This window comes from Odocoileus virginianus, chromosome 1, assembly GCF_023699985.2.
Source record: "Odocoileus virginianus isolate 20LAN1187 ecotype Illinois chromosome 1, Ovbor_1.2, whole genome shotgun sequence".
Lineage (NCBI taxonomy): Eukaryota > Metazoa > Chordata > Mammalia > Artiodactyla > Cervidae > Odocoileus > Odocoileus virginianus.
Genome location: NC_069674.1, coordinates 22,798,350 through 22,815,695, shown reverse-complemented (window position 1 = coordinate 22,815,695; position 17,346 = coordinate 22,798,350). Strand labels below are relative to the sequence as shown.

The 17,346-nt window shown below is 34.7% G+C and overlaps 1 protein-coding gene across 6 annotated transcripts in view; it reads left to right on the top strand.

The window, feature by feature from the left end:
• The window catches only part of MKLN1 (muskelin 1), a 377,738-nt gene that overhangs the window by 342,725 nt on the left and 17,667 nt on the right, over positions 1 to 17,346 (top strand). For all 6 annotated transcript variants that reach the window (XM_070465719.1, XM_070465720.1, XM_020894367.2 and 3 more), the window contains 3 exons: positions 12,171 to 12,318; positions 13,275 to 13,389; positions 15,177 to 15,316. In XM_070465719.1, the coding sequence (XP_070321820.1) occupies positions 12,171 to 12,318; positions 13,275 to 13,389; positions 15,177 to 15,316 (403 nt within the window). The remainder of the gene's footprint in view (positions 1 to 12,170; positions 12,319 to 13,274; positions 13,390 to 15,176; positions 15,317 to 17,346) is intronic.

Below are 17,346 nucleotides of genomic sequence, written 5' to 3'. Positions count from 1 at the left end.
ACCAAACCATGATTTTGTTTACTGGCAAGTTGCCCAACCCCAGGAGTTGAATAGTGAATATTCTAAAATAGTCATTTTTATCCTTTACCAGATTATTTCATTTTCCCTGCCTTCCACGTGATACAGTTCTGACCAGTGAGCACAAGGAAAGGCTCTAGGAGGACATTTGCAAAAACTATTTTCCAGAAGAAAGCAAATGCTGAAAGAGTCCTTTCCCTCTCTGGTTTGAATACTCTGTAAAACAGTGTGATGCTTAGAGCTGGTACTGGCAACTTGAAAAGAATGGAAAGCCAAGAGAATTCTAAGAATGTTAACCTAGCATTATTATTTGGTTGAATTGCTGAAACCATTGTGGAACTATCTACTTGCAGAATTTTATTTTATGAACTAATTTATAATTATTCAGATTTTCTGTTTCTTGAAGCTGAAAATATTCTAACAAATAGAGAATTTGTGGAAATCTGTCTTTGTTACACTTCATATTTCTGTGAAAGTTGCTCAGTTGTGTCCGCCACTTTGCAACCCTGCCAGGTTCCTCTGTCCATGGAATTCTCCAGGCACGATTACTGGAGTGGGTAGCCATTCCCTTCTCCAGGGGATCTTCCCAACCCAGGGATTGAACCCAGGTCTCCCTCATTGCAGCCAGATTCTTTACTGTCTGAGCCACGAGGGGAGCTCATATTTCTGTGACAGTTCTGAAAATTATTTTTTCCTGTCTTAAAGTAATAATAATGAAAATGTAGGTGCATTGGATCATGAAGCAAAAATAGAGTTCAGATTAGTTTATGAATGTAAAAAAGTATCTTCCTTAGAATTGAAATAACTTTTTGTTTTTATCCTCACTATAAGGTTTCCTTATATTACAAATTCTGGTAATCTTGTAAATCCAAGAGGAAAAAAATATGTGAGTCAGCCTGTCAGATAAAATATTTTACTTGATTTCCCTTTTATCTGTTCTATTTCAAGTTTTAAAGATGCTAATGAAAAAATAGTAGAGTTGAACAATTATCATTGTAATTTCTTGGAAAAACTATTGAAATAACAGGTTGGCAATAATAGTTGTATGTTGTACAATTCTTATTCTCTATTTTCGCAGACAAGTGCCCTTTCAAAATGTGTTCCTGACTAGCTTACAATCTTGTTTGCTGATCTGTTTGATTAATTTTTCTCTGAGTCCGTTTTTCAAGAATGGTTAAAGTTCCTGGCATTCAGTCACTTTTTAGCAGTTGAATCTGAAATGCTTTAATATATTGTATGTTACAGATCTTCTGTCCTTTGCCCCTCCTGTGGATACTACCCATTAGAAACGGTTGAATCTTTTCAAGACAGGCTTGTTTTCTTCTTGGGAAGAGAATTAATACAGAATTAATCATTATGACATGTTGGACAGAAAACTTCTTTCTTGGTTTTGACCTTCAGGTCTTTTTAGTTTTTGATAATGTCATTTTTGTTAGACTAGTTTTTATTTTTATAAACTTATTACAGAAATGATGTGATATGCATAATTAATAAAACAATTCAAATAATATAAAGTGCTATGAAATGAAAAGTATTTCTGCCAACATGGCTAACTAACATATGCTATTGATTCCCTTCCCCAAAATCAGTCTTGAAAAAATAAAATGAGAGGCAGCTGACCTCCATGAACTTTGAGACACAGGCAGTCTCTCCACTAAAATACATTGAGTTAATTCTTGTTCCTTCACCATGGAAACTGGCAGTAGTAGCCCATACCACTAGTGCCAGAATCCAGAGAACAACATTATGGCAATGCAGAAACCCTAGTGCAGTGAAGGACTGATAAACACAGATGTGGACTGACCATCTCCTCTCAGTAATTCATTTCTTCCTCTCTCTACCTTCAGGTCCAGGGTTTCAACCTGGGAATACTTGCATAGAGGTGTGGTAGTAAAAGGAAGTGATGTATCAATTCTCAGTTTCTATGCTTCAATATCTACCCAATGACTCTTTCCCTCCAGTTTTTTTAAACTCATTGGTGCTGATAGTAGTTAAGGCCTGGCCTCTGGTGACCCCTAGTACATATCTTGATAGAATTGCTGATACCCAAGAAACATTATCTCACAGACCAATAAAGCTAAACATTTGAGAATTGCAGCTGTCCCTAAAGAAATTAGTAAGGTAACAACATACATGATCTAAAGCAGGATTATTGTAATAGATGAACCACAAATTTAAAGCAACTGTGATCAGTATAAAGATATGAGGGAACACATATTAGTAAAATGAAATAAGATCATAAAAATAGAACCAAATGGAAATATTAGGTATGAAAAATCTATTTGAAATGAAGAATGCAACAGATATTATAAATAGAATGGATATGAATGAATTAGTTGAAAGATTAGAATGACTACTCTTCCAGGAAGAAATAGGAAAGAAATAAAGATCAAGAGATGAAAAATAGAAAGAGCAGCACCCAGTGTTCATTGCAGCACTGTTTACAATAGCCAAGACAAGGAAGCAACCTAAAGGTCCATCAGCAGATGAATGGATAAAGAAGACTGGTACATATATGCAATGGAATATTACTCTGCCATTAAAAAGAATGAAATAATGCCATTTATAGCAATGTGGATTGACCCCGAGATTATCATACTGAATGCAGTAAGTCAGAGAAAGATATGTCACACATATGCAAAATCTTAAAAAATGATACAAATTGCACTTATTTATGAAACACAAACAGACTCTCAGAGAACCAATTCTTGGTTATCAGGGGGCCGGTGTCATGGGGAGGGATAGATTAGAAGTTTGGAATTGACAAGTGCGCACTACTTTGTATTTAAAATAGATAACCAACAGACCTACTAATTAGCACAGAGAATTCTCAGTAAATAGTAATAACCTAAATGGGAAAAGAATTTGAAAGCAGACACTCGTATATATGGGAAAAGGAAAAGATATGGAGAAGAACTGTGCAAGTACCAACATCTTAACAGCAGTTCCAGGAGAAGACAAAAATGAAATTTTAAGAAGTTGAAATAATTGAAGAATTAAAGATAATTGAAGAGATAAGTTTCCTAGAATTCAGAAAAGATAAAAAGTTTTAGATTGGTGAAAGGGCTTATAGTATGCTAAATGGGAAAAATAAGGGAGAACACATACTTGACACATATTTATTAAAATGAAATTAGGAATGTTAAAGACATAAAGGAAATTCTGAAAGATTTCAGAGAAAGAGTTGGTAATCTGTAGGGAACAAGATAGATAGCTAGATATCAGTCAACAGCAAAGTGAATGGAAGAAAATAGTAAACTTTAAAATGGGAATACATATAAATCCATGGCTAATTCATTTCAATGTATGACAAAAACTACTGTAATGATGTAAAGTAATTAGCCTCCAACTAATAAAAATAAATGAAAAAAAATTAAAAATAAATAAATAAAAAGCAATTGAAATTCACCATTACATAAGGGGGTTTAACATATCTCCCAAGAAAATGAAAAAAAAAAAAAATGCTCAAGGAAAACATCTATGAACCAAGCAATTTATATCCCCCTAACTTTCATATGATGGTAAAGTAAAATATTATCAGATATTTTTGCCTTGAAGTTTACCATATGAAGACCTATATTGGAAACCCATTTGAAAGCAAGACACATGAGAAATCTAGAGGTGAGAGGTGGTAATCAAATTATCTTGAGGAAATTTATTGTTGACTGAAGGAAAACATTAGGATCAAAATTCTAAGCATGAAAATATGATGAGGGAGCAGGAAGAGGCACTATATAAATTCAAGTGTTGTGATTGGACTTACAGAGAAGAAAATGTTCTGTATTATTAAAACTTTTTCATTCCAGAATGTCTTATACACAGTGCTTAAGCCTTTATTTCCTTTTAAGCTTCCTTTTGTTTTCCTGTGTCATATATCACTGCCACTGTTTCTTCTCTCCCATGTCATTCTTTATATTGGATTCATTTTTGTTTAGTTGGAATAGCTCCTCAAAGAATTTTTTCAGATGCAGTCATCAGTATAAACTTTAATATATCTGCTGATCTAAAAATTCCTTTATTTTGCCCTCACTGTTGGGGTTGCTAGTTTAATAGGAAATAGAATTTTTAGTTCCATATCTTTTTAAATTCCGAGAAATTTTTAAGTTAATTGCTTGATTGTATTCTAGCATTCTTTATTACTGATAAAAGGTCTAATGTTAGTTTGATACTTATTCCTCTGTATATAATAACCTGACTTTTTCTCTATGGAAGCTTTTAGAGTTTTCTTTTAATCCCTGAATTTTTGAAATTTCACTAGGAGATGTGTATGTGTGTGCGTGCGTGTGTGCGTGCTTAGCACCCCAAGCTCTTTCAAACAGAATACCCACTTATTTCTTCTCTTCAGGAAAGTTTTCTTTATTTCTTCTTTCTACATTATTTCATTTCTCCTTCTGGTGCACTTTTCAGACAAATTTTTTACTTCCATGGCTTTATCCTCTGTGTCCCTTAACATTTTTCTGTATCTTAATCATAATTTCTGTATCTTTATGCTATGTATTCTGATACTTTATCAGTTATATCTTGAAATGACTGACTTTGTTTTTACTGTACACATTTTGTTTTCATTCTATTATTTGATTTTCTGTTATAATTTACTTTTTAATGTCTTTTCATACTCTGCCTCTTTTTTATGGAAGTTTATTTTTGTGTTACACATGTAATATTTTCTTTACTTTCTACAAAGATAATGAGTTTGTGTTTTTTCTTCAGAGTTCTGTTCCTTTCTGTGATTTATCTTTTCTTGTTGTTCTGTTTGTTCATCTAGGTCCCTCTCTTTACATTGCTGATTTTTTTATCATATTATCATGTGATTCTTGTCTAAACATTAAAATTTATGAATAAAGGACTACATCAGTTAAAAAAGGTAGTTGACAGTGGTTTCTGGTGCATTGTATGTCTCTCTGTTTTTCAGTAGACTTCTCACTTTAACCAGACTCTGACTGACAGTTCTGCAGTCTTGCCTCTATGCATGCAGGCTTTCGTATAGGACGCACAAGATGAAAATGGGAAGACAGGTTGGGACATGAACATGGTTATCAGAGCACAGCTGCCCTGTTTCCTGTCTTCACCTGACGTCTGCGGTGCTTGTTTGGAGTCACTTTAAGCCCTGCTCTCATTCTCACTCAGGCTCCTGTGTCCTTATTATAAGCTCCCCACAGGAGTCCTTCTCATGGTCCACTCCTGCTTTTTCTATTTGATGATTTACTCAGAAGTTCTCCATCTTATATTGCTAGTGAGTTGGGCTCTCTTTTCCTTGGCTGTGATTTCTTTGTCAGTATAATCCCAACTGCTGTTTCTCAAGATTCCTCAGAATTTCTTATCTCTTGGTGCTTTCTTGACATTTCCAGTCCTGTTTTTTTTGTTTTTCTTTTGGCTAGAATTCTGCCATTTCAAGTGGGATGCTGGGAAGGAAGGATAATGTGGTTAAGGTTTAGCTTGCTATCTAAAACCAAAAGCCCCAACCTTTCGATTTAATAAGCAACAGCTGTTGGTAGTAAAAATTCAACTCTAAAATGCCTCCTAGGGCTAGACCATAATTCTTTGGTTTCTGTATATATGTAACATTTTACATGTAATTTTCTTTAGTAAGAATTCATAAAATCTTTGCTTAAAATGAAAAGTAAGCTTTTTTTCCGTCTGTTTACAAAGGAGATGACAAATCCAGACTGCTTTTGAAGGTGGATATGGAAAACTTTTATTTTTTTTTAATTGAAGTACTCTTGATTTACAATGTTGTATTAGTTTCTGGTACAGCAAAATGATTCCATCATATTCTTTTCCATTATAGATTATTCAGGATACTGAATATAGTTCCCTGTGGCATACAGTAGGACTGTGTTGTTTATTTTGTATGTAGTAGTTCGTATCTGCAAATCCCAAACTCCTAATTTATCCCTTCCTACCCTTTCTGCTTTGGTAACCATAAGTTTGTTTTCTATCTGTGAGTCTGGTTCTCTTCTCTAAATAAGTTCATTTGTGTCATACGTTAGATTCCACATGTAAGTGGTGGTGTTTACCTTTCTCTAAAGACTTCACTTAGTATAACAAGGGCTAGGTCCACCCGTGTTGCTCTTGTCATTATTCAGTCGCTAAGTCTTGTCCAGCTCTTTGTGACCCTATGAACTGCAGCATGCCAGGCTTCCCTGTCCTTCACTACCTCCCAGAGTTTGCTCAAACTCATGTCCATTGAGTCAGTGATGCCATCAACCATCTCAACCTCTGTCTCCCCCTTCTCCTGCCCTCAGTGTTTCCTAGCATCAGGGTCTTCTCCAGTGAGTCAGCTCTTCGCATCAGGGGGCCCAGAGTATTGGCACTTCGGCTTCAGCATCAATCCTTCCAATGATTATTCAGGGTTAATTTCCTTTAGGATTGACTAGTTTGATCTCCTTGCAGTCCAAGGAACTCTTCAGTCTTCTCCAGCATCCAAGTTCGAAAGCATCAATACTTCGGTGCTCAGCCGCCTTTATGGTCCAACTCTCATATCTGTACATGACTACTAGAAAAACCATAATTTTGACTATATGGACTTTTTGTCGGTAAAGTGATGTCTCTGCTTTTTAATATACTGTCTAGGTTTGTCATAGCTTTTCTTCCAAGAACCAAGCATCTTTGAATTTTGTGGCTGCAGTCACTGTCCACAGTGACTTTGGAGCCCAAGCAAAAGAAATCTGTCACTGTTAATTAACACTTTCCCTCCATCTATTTGCCCCAAAGTGTTGGGACTAGATTCCCATGATCTTAGTTTTTTGAATGTTAAGTTTTGAGTCAGCTTTTTCACTCTCCTCTTTCACCTTCATCAAGAGGTTCTTTAGTTCCTCTTTGCTTTCTGCCATTAGGGTAGTATCATCTGCATATCTGAGTTTGTTGGTACTTCTTCTGGCAGTGTTAATTCCAGCTCATGATTCATCCAGCCCAGTCTTTTGCATGATGTATTCTGCATATAAGTTAAATAAGCAGGGTGACAGTATACAGCTTTGATGTACTGCCTTTCCCAATTTTGAATCCATCTGTTGTTCTATGTCCAATTCTAACTGTTGCTCCTTGTCCTGCATACAGTATTCTCAGGAGACAATACTAGACCATAAGGTGGTCTAGTATTCTAACAGTGGAAACAGTGACAGACTTTATTTTTGGGGGGCTCCAAAATCACTGCAGATGGTAACTGCAGTCATAAAAAAAAGACACCCCTTGAAAGAAAAGTTATGACCAACCTAGACACCGTATTTAAAAGCAGAGACATTACTTTGCCAATGAAGGTCCATCTAGTCAAGGGTCTTCTTTTTCCAGTAGTCATGTATGGATGTTGAGAGTTGGACGATAAAGAAAGCTGAGCACCGAAGAATTGATGCTTTTGAACTGCGGTGTTGGAGAAGACCCTTGAGAGTCCCTTGGACTGCAAGGAGATCCAACCAGTCCATCCTAAAGGAAGTCAGTCCTGAATATTTATTGGAAGGACTGACGTTGAAGCTGAAACTCCAATACTTTGGCCACCTGAGGCAAAGAGCTGACTCATTTGAAAAGATCCTGATGCTGGGAAAGATTGAAGGCAGGAGGAGAAGGGGACGACAGAGGATGAGATGGTTGGATGGTATCACCGACTCAATGGACATGAGTTTGAGTAAATTCTGGGTGTTGTTGATGGAAGGGAGGCCTGGTGTGCTACATTCTGTGGGCTTGCAAAGAGTTGGACAGAACTGAGAGGCTGAACTGAACTGACTATTCCTATCTCTTTATGAATTTTCCACACTTTGTTGTGATCCACACAGTCAAGGGCTTTAGTGTAGTCAATGAAGCAAAAGTAGATGTTTTTCTGGAGCTCTCTTGCTTTCTGTATGATCCAACCAATGTTGACAACTTGATCTCTGGTTCCTCTGCTTTTTCTAAATTCAGCCTGTACATCTGGAAGTTCTTGGTTCACATTCTGCTGAAGCCTAGCTTGAAGGATTTTGAGCATAACCTTACTGGCATGTGAAATGAGTGGAGTTGTCTGATAGTTTGAACATTCTTTGGCATTGCCTTTCTTTGGGATTGGAATGAAGACTGACCTTTTCCAGTCCTGTGGCCACTGCTGTGTTTTCTAAATTTGCTGGCATATTGAGTATGGCACTTTAGCAGCATCATCTTTTAGGATTAGAAATAGCTCAGCTGGAATTACATCACCTCCACTAGCTTTGTTCATCGTGATGCTTCCTAAGGCCTGCTTGACTTCACATTCCAGGATGTCTGGCTCTAGGTGAGTGATCACACCATTATGATTATCTGGATCATTAAGATCCTTTTTAGTATAGTTCTTCTGTGTATTCTTGCCACCTTTTCTTAAACTCTTCTGCTTCTGTTAGGTCCTTGCCATTTCTGTCCTTTTTGTGCCCATCTGTCCGTGAACAGTGTGAAAAGGCAAAATTCATGTTGCTATTTCATTCTTTTTTGTGCCTGAGTCGTGTTTATATATATATATACATATATATATCTACGCACACACACACGTACATCTTCTTTATCCTTTTACCTGTTAGTGGACATTTAAGTCTCTTCCATGTCTTGGCTATTGTAAATAGTGTTTCTATGAACATTGAGGTGGGTGTATCTTTTCAAATTAGAGGAAAAGCTTTATTTTTATTGGTTTCTTATTGAAATGTTCTTTGAATGGTATGTGTAGAGTAGAATGGAAATAGGAATTAAACTTAAGTACAGTTTATAAAATTTAAGCAAATGGCCATTAACATAGATACATTCAGTGTAAGTTTGAATTAACCCTAATTTTAGGAATTCTTTAGATATAAGTTTTCATTTTTATTTTTTAGAGAAAAAAAGTTGAAATACTTTAATCTCTAGTTTTAGTTTTGTAACTAAGTGATTTTAAAACATTGGTTTTTTTAGTGCCATTGAAATTGTCTTTTGAAACCTAAATTCTCTTTCCATGTAAATAGCAGCATTTCAGATATTAACGTAAAATTTTGTCCTTGAGAAATTTGAGAGGATGTGTGAGAATTTTTCACTTATTACTAAAAGTTCCCAGTATGTATACCCAGATTTTTTTCCCCCTGTATTTTGGTTTAGATTGTTCTTCTTTTGTTATAACTATAAAAGCAATATATATTGGAAGTTTTCCTATTATATAATTAGAAAGTTAAAATGTCCTAACTTGCCCCTCTCCAATAGCTATTATTTTAATGTACTTTCATATTTTTTTGTATTCACATGCATGTAAATATTTTATATGTGAACATTTTTCTTGTCATTAGTATGCAATAAAAATTATATTTGTAAAGGTCTGTAAACTTAAGGATTAATAGAAATTCTTTCCTTGAGAGATTTTGCATTTGAATATTTTAGAGTAAAATATTTGAAAACCTCCAAAAAATTGCAGTGAAACATTTTTACTCTTACTTTTCACAAGGTTCCATTCCAAGTCTCTCTTAGGCCAGTTCAGAGATTTTTATATTTTTGTGCTGATGGAAATAATGCTTGTTTATTGATACTTCCTTCCTGCTTTTGTTCATTCCACTCCATTGCATTCTTAACAGCCTCCTGATTGATCTCTGTGTCTCAGGATCCTCTCACTGTGCCTGTCTCTGCTGCACACTCATTGTTGGTAGACATATCAAATGATGCTGTGACCCAGTGGGCAGAAAGAGGGTGGGAAATGACTCCTGATGGGTACAGGGTTTTTTTTTGGAGTGTTGAAAATATTCTAAAATTAGATTGTGATGAGAGTTTTACAGTGGATATTAAAAAAACAACCAACCAAGCTATGTAAATAGGTGAATTACATGGTATGTGGTTAATATTCTGTAAAGTTGTTTAAAAAGCCAATAAAAGATTTAAATATATAACTCTGATGTAAAAATCAGTGTTATGTAAAGTAAAAGGCATATTGTATGTGAAAGAGCAAATAAATGGTAAGTATATATTTTCTAATATGCTTTGTATAATTGAAGTAATTTTTTATAATTCTTATAATACACATTTGGTAAACATGGAAGTCTTGCCTCCCTAAGTATTGTAAACTGGCCCACTGCTTTTGTTTTTAATGAACACTTGTCATTTTTTTCTTATGCTGCAAAGCTGCTTCTAGGTAAAACTGTGACAGTATGAAAGAGGAAGCTTGTAAAACTTGGTCTTACGTCCCTCTGCATTCTTCCTTGCCTTGTGCCAAGACTCTTTTATTCTCCTCTTAGTGTCTCTAGCCCTGTTTCAATAGAATTCAAAATCTCTTTCCCGCTCTACTGATTTCCATTCCACCCATAAATTTCCATTTCCTCAGTGGGTCCTTATTTAAGGTAAACAGTTTGCTGCATTCATTTATAAAGTCATATATCTCTGATATTTGTGTTTTAAAAGATTATAGGATAGGGATTAGCAGATGTTTTCTATGAAGAACCAGCTGTAATTATTGCCATTGCAGCAACTCAACCTTGCTATTGTGGGGTGAAATCAGCCACACAGTGTGAATGATTGACTGAGGCCTGATTTGAACCTAAGCAAATCAGATTGAAACTCCAATACTTTGGCCACCTGATGCGAAGAGCTGACTCGGAAAAGACCCTGATGCTGGGAAAGATTGAGGGCAGAAGGAGAAGGGGACGACAGAGGATGAGATGGTTGGATGGCATCATCAACCCGATGGACATGGGTTTGGGTGGACTCTGGGAGTTGGTGATGGACAGGGAGGCCTGATGTGCTGCAGTTCATGGGGTTGCAGAGAGTTGGACACGACTGAGCGACTGAACTGAACTGAAATCAGATTGAGCCATAGTTTGTCAACCCATGTTATAGAATTCTAAATGGAATGAAGAAATTTAAGGGCAAAAAATTTAGGCAGATATGTCCTATGCTTCTACCATTAGTGAAAATGATTTCATTTCTTTACTGTTTTATCTTTCTTCCAAGGTTATCTGAGGAACAGGTCAGAACCTAGGTACTTCTGAAAGTTTTCCAAGGTTTAATTAGAAAATACCAGGCTTTACATGACCACCAAAAATGGTGTAGAATGAGAGTTGAGGTTATTATTAAGGTTAGGTTAGTGTATGTGTGTATCAAGATAAATGTATTTGTCTACGGATGCATATGTTACATATGTGTGTGTGCAGACAGTTTTTTACTATATTTACTGTGGGATACATTTGGAGAGTCTCTAAAATATTCCTAACAAATTTATTGAAAGTGAATGTGAAAGACAGATGAATTAAACTAGGAAAAAGTCAATATTGCATTATTTGACCCTACTAAAGTAGATAAAGACGAATGAGTATCAGTGTGGTTAGCATCTGCTTCTGTAGTATTATGGATTGATTGAGATGTTTTACTTAAAGCTGATGTTTGTGTAGCTTTGTCAGCATATGATACTTGTTCATGTATAAAAGAAATTTAATACTGAAACAATGGCATTGTTTTTAGTTCTGTGGCAAGTATGTTGTCAATCATAACATTATATTTCAACTAATATTTCCAAGCAACAATAGTGAGAAGATTTGCATTTGCCATATCAGTGTTTTGCAAATTACTGGATAATCCAAAATGACCATCACTCATTTAATGGCTTTCTCAGGAAAATAAAATATTTTCTCAGAAAATTAACTCTAGGGAGTCCAGACCACTCGAGAAAACAAAATGGCATATTTTACCCCCAAATGTTTTATTTTTCTTGGAAACTTTGTCATTTCATTATATTTCTTGAACAGGTATTTTGGATGACTTTGACTTTATTAAACAAACCTGTGTGTCAAATTTTTGTTTTTTTTGGTCAAGATTTAAATATTTTGTCTCAGCTATTAAATTAGAGCCAGTCCAGAGGATAAATCAGTTAAATAAAGCATTGCCCCTTCCCTCAATAAAAATAATTACATTGCACACTCATTCTACCTCTTTCCTCCTTCTCACTCCATCCTGATAGTTATCATTCATTTATTTCAGCAAATAGTTGAGTAACTGTTACATGCCAGGCAGTTGCTTTAGGCACTGGGAACAAAACAGTGATCCAAACAACCTTTGCCCTTATACAGCTTATGTTTTAGAGTGAGGAGAGGGCAATAAACAATTGATTATTGCTTAATATAAAAGTTAGGTCGTATGTTAGAAGATAGGTGCTGAAGTAGTGCTAGCCTGTTATCTAATGTTAATACTGTCCTGTTATTTTCTCTTTCAATTTATAGTTCCAATGACAGGATTCACACAGAGAGCAACCATTGACCCAGAGCTGAATGAAATACATGTCTTATCTGGACTCAGCAAAGACAAGGAAAAGAGGGAAGAGAATGTCAGAAATTCATTCTGGATTTATGATATTGTAAGAAATAGTTGGTAAGTAGCTCTTGTCTTTGTTGCAATCCCTATGTAACATTTCTTTGAGGTTGAGGTTGTTGGTTTATTCAGAAGAGGGAAGTAGAAGGCTTACTTTAATTTGTGATGTCATACATTTTAATATCAATATTAGGGATTGGAAGAGTCATTATTGGTGCCCATGTTTCCAATGATGTTCAGCAAGGGATTTTACCTCTGAATTTTTCAGTTAGGAGGTATTCCTGGTCTGAGTGTCAAGAGAGTTATATTTTAGACTAGCTTTTGCTACCATGTATATGTGTAAGCTTGAGAACAATGTATTTTTAATGTTCCCAGGCCTTTCTTAGTTTTTATAAAATGAAGCAGTTTGACTAGAGCAAGATTGTGGTAAGGGGAGTATTATTATTTAGCATAGTCAAACATAGAACCCTTTTGTCACAGTGTACCTCACAGAACTGCTATACATTTTTCTTTGAAAAACACTGACCTAGAGGACCCATTTCTAATATTCTGTACTACTACCTAAGTGAATATTCTCCAGTACAGAGGAACTTCCATTTAGTAATGGAGGGTGATGCTGAGCAGCTAAGGGATTTGTTACCTTCTAAATAGGACATTTGCTTATAGTAAGAATGAAAGCAATCTGTTGTGAGTTTTTATTGTGGATAGATAAATATGATATCATCTCTTTCAACCTTTGGTTTAAGCTTTCATATATGCTGATCCTGTTTCATAACACGAAGTAGGTTGTTCTTAAATGAGATTTTGATGGACATTAAAGAACTTCAGAACTCAGTTCTAACAAATTCAGATTGTTTTATATGAGAGTGACCAGAACTTTAAGATTTGATGTGAACAAATTTATAATTTTTTGTTGGTAATTAGACATTGCACTAATTTGTTTGCTACAATTATATTAACCTTACGTGTACTGCTAATTTTCTAGGATAGAATGCCTTAAAAGCAATGTCTTGCAGGTCTTGTGTCTATAAGAATGATCAAGCTGCAAAGGATAATCCAAGTAAAAGTCTTCAGGAGGAAGAACCATGTCCAAGATTTGCCCATCAGCTTGTATATGATGAATTACACAAGGTATCCTAATTACATTGACTGGTAAACTTTCTATGGTGTACAATCAGAAAGAATCTCAAAATAACTGTTTCTGATTATTTTCAGTAGATCTGAATAAAAATAACCAACATTTACTAGAATATGTAGCAGAGATGTCACTTTTCCCTGAAATTCCTTAAAACAATAAATATTTTTGCATAATCCATAATTCCTGGCACATTTCTTATGAAAATGGCCAGTAGCCATTGCTTCTTAGCTGCATAGATCTGATATATAGCATGGCCTATTGTTTCTATAATATGAATATTCAAGTAGAAGATACAGTTTTCAGCACTTGTATACCTTTTTCCATGATATGAAAAGGTATATATAACTTCCTGATTTTAGATTTTCCTGTTGTGTAAGAAATCTTTATTTTTCCTATGATTGACATATCTGTTCCATCAGCCTTGTGAAAATAGTCCTGAATTCTGAAGTTTTAGTGTCACTAAGTGTTTAGTGTGGTTTCTTTAGGTATTTCTCCCTTAAACTTTACATATAGTTTAATGATTGGACTCAGATTATGTAGTAAATTACTGACAGAACCGTATTCGTTCTGTTAAATTCTCAATCATTTGAGATCTTTAGGTAAATGATACCATTCGAAAACTAAAACCCCTTTCTCTGAGAGTCTCCCAAAGTGAAGGATAAATGAATTCCCATCTATAGGATAGAGATATCTCTGTTGTATAACACTGCTGATTATAAATGTTTCAAAATATCAAAAAATGCTTTACCACTTGAGTACAGAATATTACTAAACCTTTAATAGTGTCATTATGTCATTATTGCATTCCTTTCACATTTCTTATTTGGTATTGTCGGGGGAGTGTGTAATTTCCTCGGTTCTGTCTTGCCACAGCAAAAATTTGAAGTGGCAGACCAGTGTTACAGCTCTGTTACAGCTCAGTTTTATTTGGCAGGCAAGGGAAAATATATCCTCTGGCAGTGAGGGCAGGCCAACCCAAAACAAGCACGAGGCTCAATTTTGACTCCTCTTTTTATATGTTTATCTCCTCCCCCTGAGCCTGCCCTATGTAAATTGGGCTAGCCAGGAGGGCTGTTTGCTTCACCTGAGGTTCTCACTCCAGTCCTTGGAACTTCCTTTGTTCTTTTTTTGTGGGCTTTTTCCTTTCTTTGTCTTTTAGCCACTGCTATATTGGACTCCGGTTTCCTATTCTAACTACCTAACAGTATTAATTGAATGATAGAATAATATTTTAAAATTTATTTCACAAATCATACATCCCATTTAATATTCAACATTAAGGCTCATATTCAATTATATTCATATTGAAACATATTCAACAAAAGTAAGATGCTAAAATTTTTAAAACTTTCTAGTTACTGTTGACCTTCAGTGATTCAACTTGTGTGTCAGTTTTTTAAAAGATATTTTTTATTACAATTGACACTTGATTAACTTGATAATCCCCATTATTTGTTGCCTAAGCGAACTCTGTGTCTTGGAATAGTTCTTACTACCATTGCTTTATGTCTTCCGTTTTCAGTGTAACTGTGGTAATGCAACTTATTTTAACATGAAATGTAATTTAAGAAAGTAATCACAGTACTTTAAAGTAAAATGGAAGCTTAAGAAAAATCAGAGGAGGCCTTTGGTAGACATGCAGGAATGTTTTAGTTTTTTTGTATGAGTAAAGCTAAACAAGTTACTTGTTATACACTTCTACCAAAATGAAGAAATTTTACTACAACTTTCCTGAGTATGCATGCATTTTAAGAAATCTGGTTTGCTTTATTTATTATAGGTTCATTATTTATTTGGTGGGAATCCAGGAAAATCATGCTCCCCAAAGATGAGATTAGATGACTTCTGGTCGCTGAAATTGTGTAGGCCTTCAAAAGATTACTTACTGCGGCATTGCAAGTACCTCATAAGAAAACACAGGTATAAAAATAATTCACTGAAAACTTTTATTTAGCATTATCAGCTATTGTTGATATTACCTAAGCTTTGGAGATGTGACTCTATCTTTGGAAATTTAGGGACGCAACAGTGTAAATACTGTGAAGATCATGACTTTTGTAAATGCCCTGTTACTCTCCTTATTTTTTTCTTTCTTTTTCAAAGAAAGGTACAAAGTAAAAATAGATCTTGATGCTAAGTTATAAAGATAAGCAAGGATATATTGCAGCTGTCAAAATAATGGAAAAAGTTTCTATGAACGTGATGAACCTACCTTCAAGTAACTCAAGGCCTAACCCACTACAAATTATATCATTTCTAGAATTATTGGCATTTGACTGACCTATGGTTGATTGTCTTAACAGTGAATATGATGATATAGTTGACTAAATAATCTCTTTATGCTTTGATGTTTCAGAATACAATTTAAAATATTACAGTTTTGCATCATTACTTTTGCAATCCAATTGCAAAATCATGTAATCAGACATTTTCATATATATCTCCTCAGTCTTGTTTGCTTTTTAGCCTTAGCAAATGATAAGCTACTGAAAAATGTAGAAAAATACATCTATTCCTTTGGTTGCTAATAGTATTAGATTGTAATTAAAATTTACAGTTTAGGGGGCGAGACAGCTTTTAATGATGATAATAGATACCATTTATGAACAATTTTTGTATGCTAAATCATGCATGTTATTTGCACAATAAGTCAGGGGAGAAGTTACTGTTACAGTGACTCTTTCTGTAAAAGAAGAAATGGAGCCAGTTTTAAGTGGATTGTGTGACTCATCTAAGGCCATTCCACCATGAGCGACAGCCAGGGTTTGATCCTGAGCATTCTGACTCCAGAGTTTGCACCGCTTCACCACCACCACCACTTCCACCTCATACACATATGTATATACACAGACATGCTAATGTATGTGTGTTTGTATTTAATTATATAATTGTGTATTGTATTTTATTAATATATAGAATACAATTAAAACCTCTGTGTAGGTATAAAAGTAGGTTTTTATTCCTTTATCATATCATGTTTACCTGTTATTTCTTACTCTGCTTTCACAAGTCGTGCTTAAGAAATAAATTGATAAGAGAAACTAGTTGCTTCTTTGCTTTGTCATTACTATGAATAAGTAAGAGTATTTTCTATAGAATCTATAGGAGAAAGGGGCTGAATTGTCATGTTGGCTGGATAGCAAGAGAGAAAGTCTGTCTTATTAGCAACATTTAAGCTTAAAGTAACCTCAGCTAATGTTATTTTGCATTGCTAAAATTTTGTTCCTTGGTATCTTAATGTTAAACTTTGTTTTTAAAGGGATAAGACAGGTTTGGGGAAATCATAGTGGGTTTTCTTTTTTTTTTTTCTTCCCAACTTCAGATGCAACTATAGTTAGAATGTTGAGTTTGGTTTTTGGAAAAAATTTCCTGACCAAAAGCCCCCTAGAGATTTAAAAGAATTGTTTAGTGCTATATATAAAGAATTGGAATTTACTTATAAATACTTCCCTCTGGCTTTTAATTAGAAAAGTAATATGTGGTTAATAAAGGATAAAAAAGTCCTCTCTCTCTGCCACAGAGAATTGAATCATCCCTCATCCCACCATTCAGAAATAATATTTTGGTTATGTATCCCTTGAACTATAGGTTCAAGGTTTATGGGAATCTGAAATACTTTGAAATATTATGGCCTGTTTTAAGTTTTAGATATAAAACATCATTGTTAGTGACTTGTGCTAGTAAATGCACAAAGTGAGGCATGAAAGTGAATAAGGAAACAAATCAGTAACAAATTATTTAAATTTTTTTAATTATATGATGAAAGATTAGCAAATCTTATGAATGTGATTCATGAAATAAAGGAACTGAAATTGAAAGATGGTAAGTGTTGTGTGATTGAGCAAATAATAAGCCTTTGAAATTTGCTACTATTTAGTTAAAATATAAATTTTAGTTAAAATACAAATTTGGAGGGAGAGAAGTACGTTGATTGCCAAGAATGTGTCTTT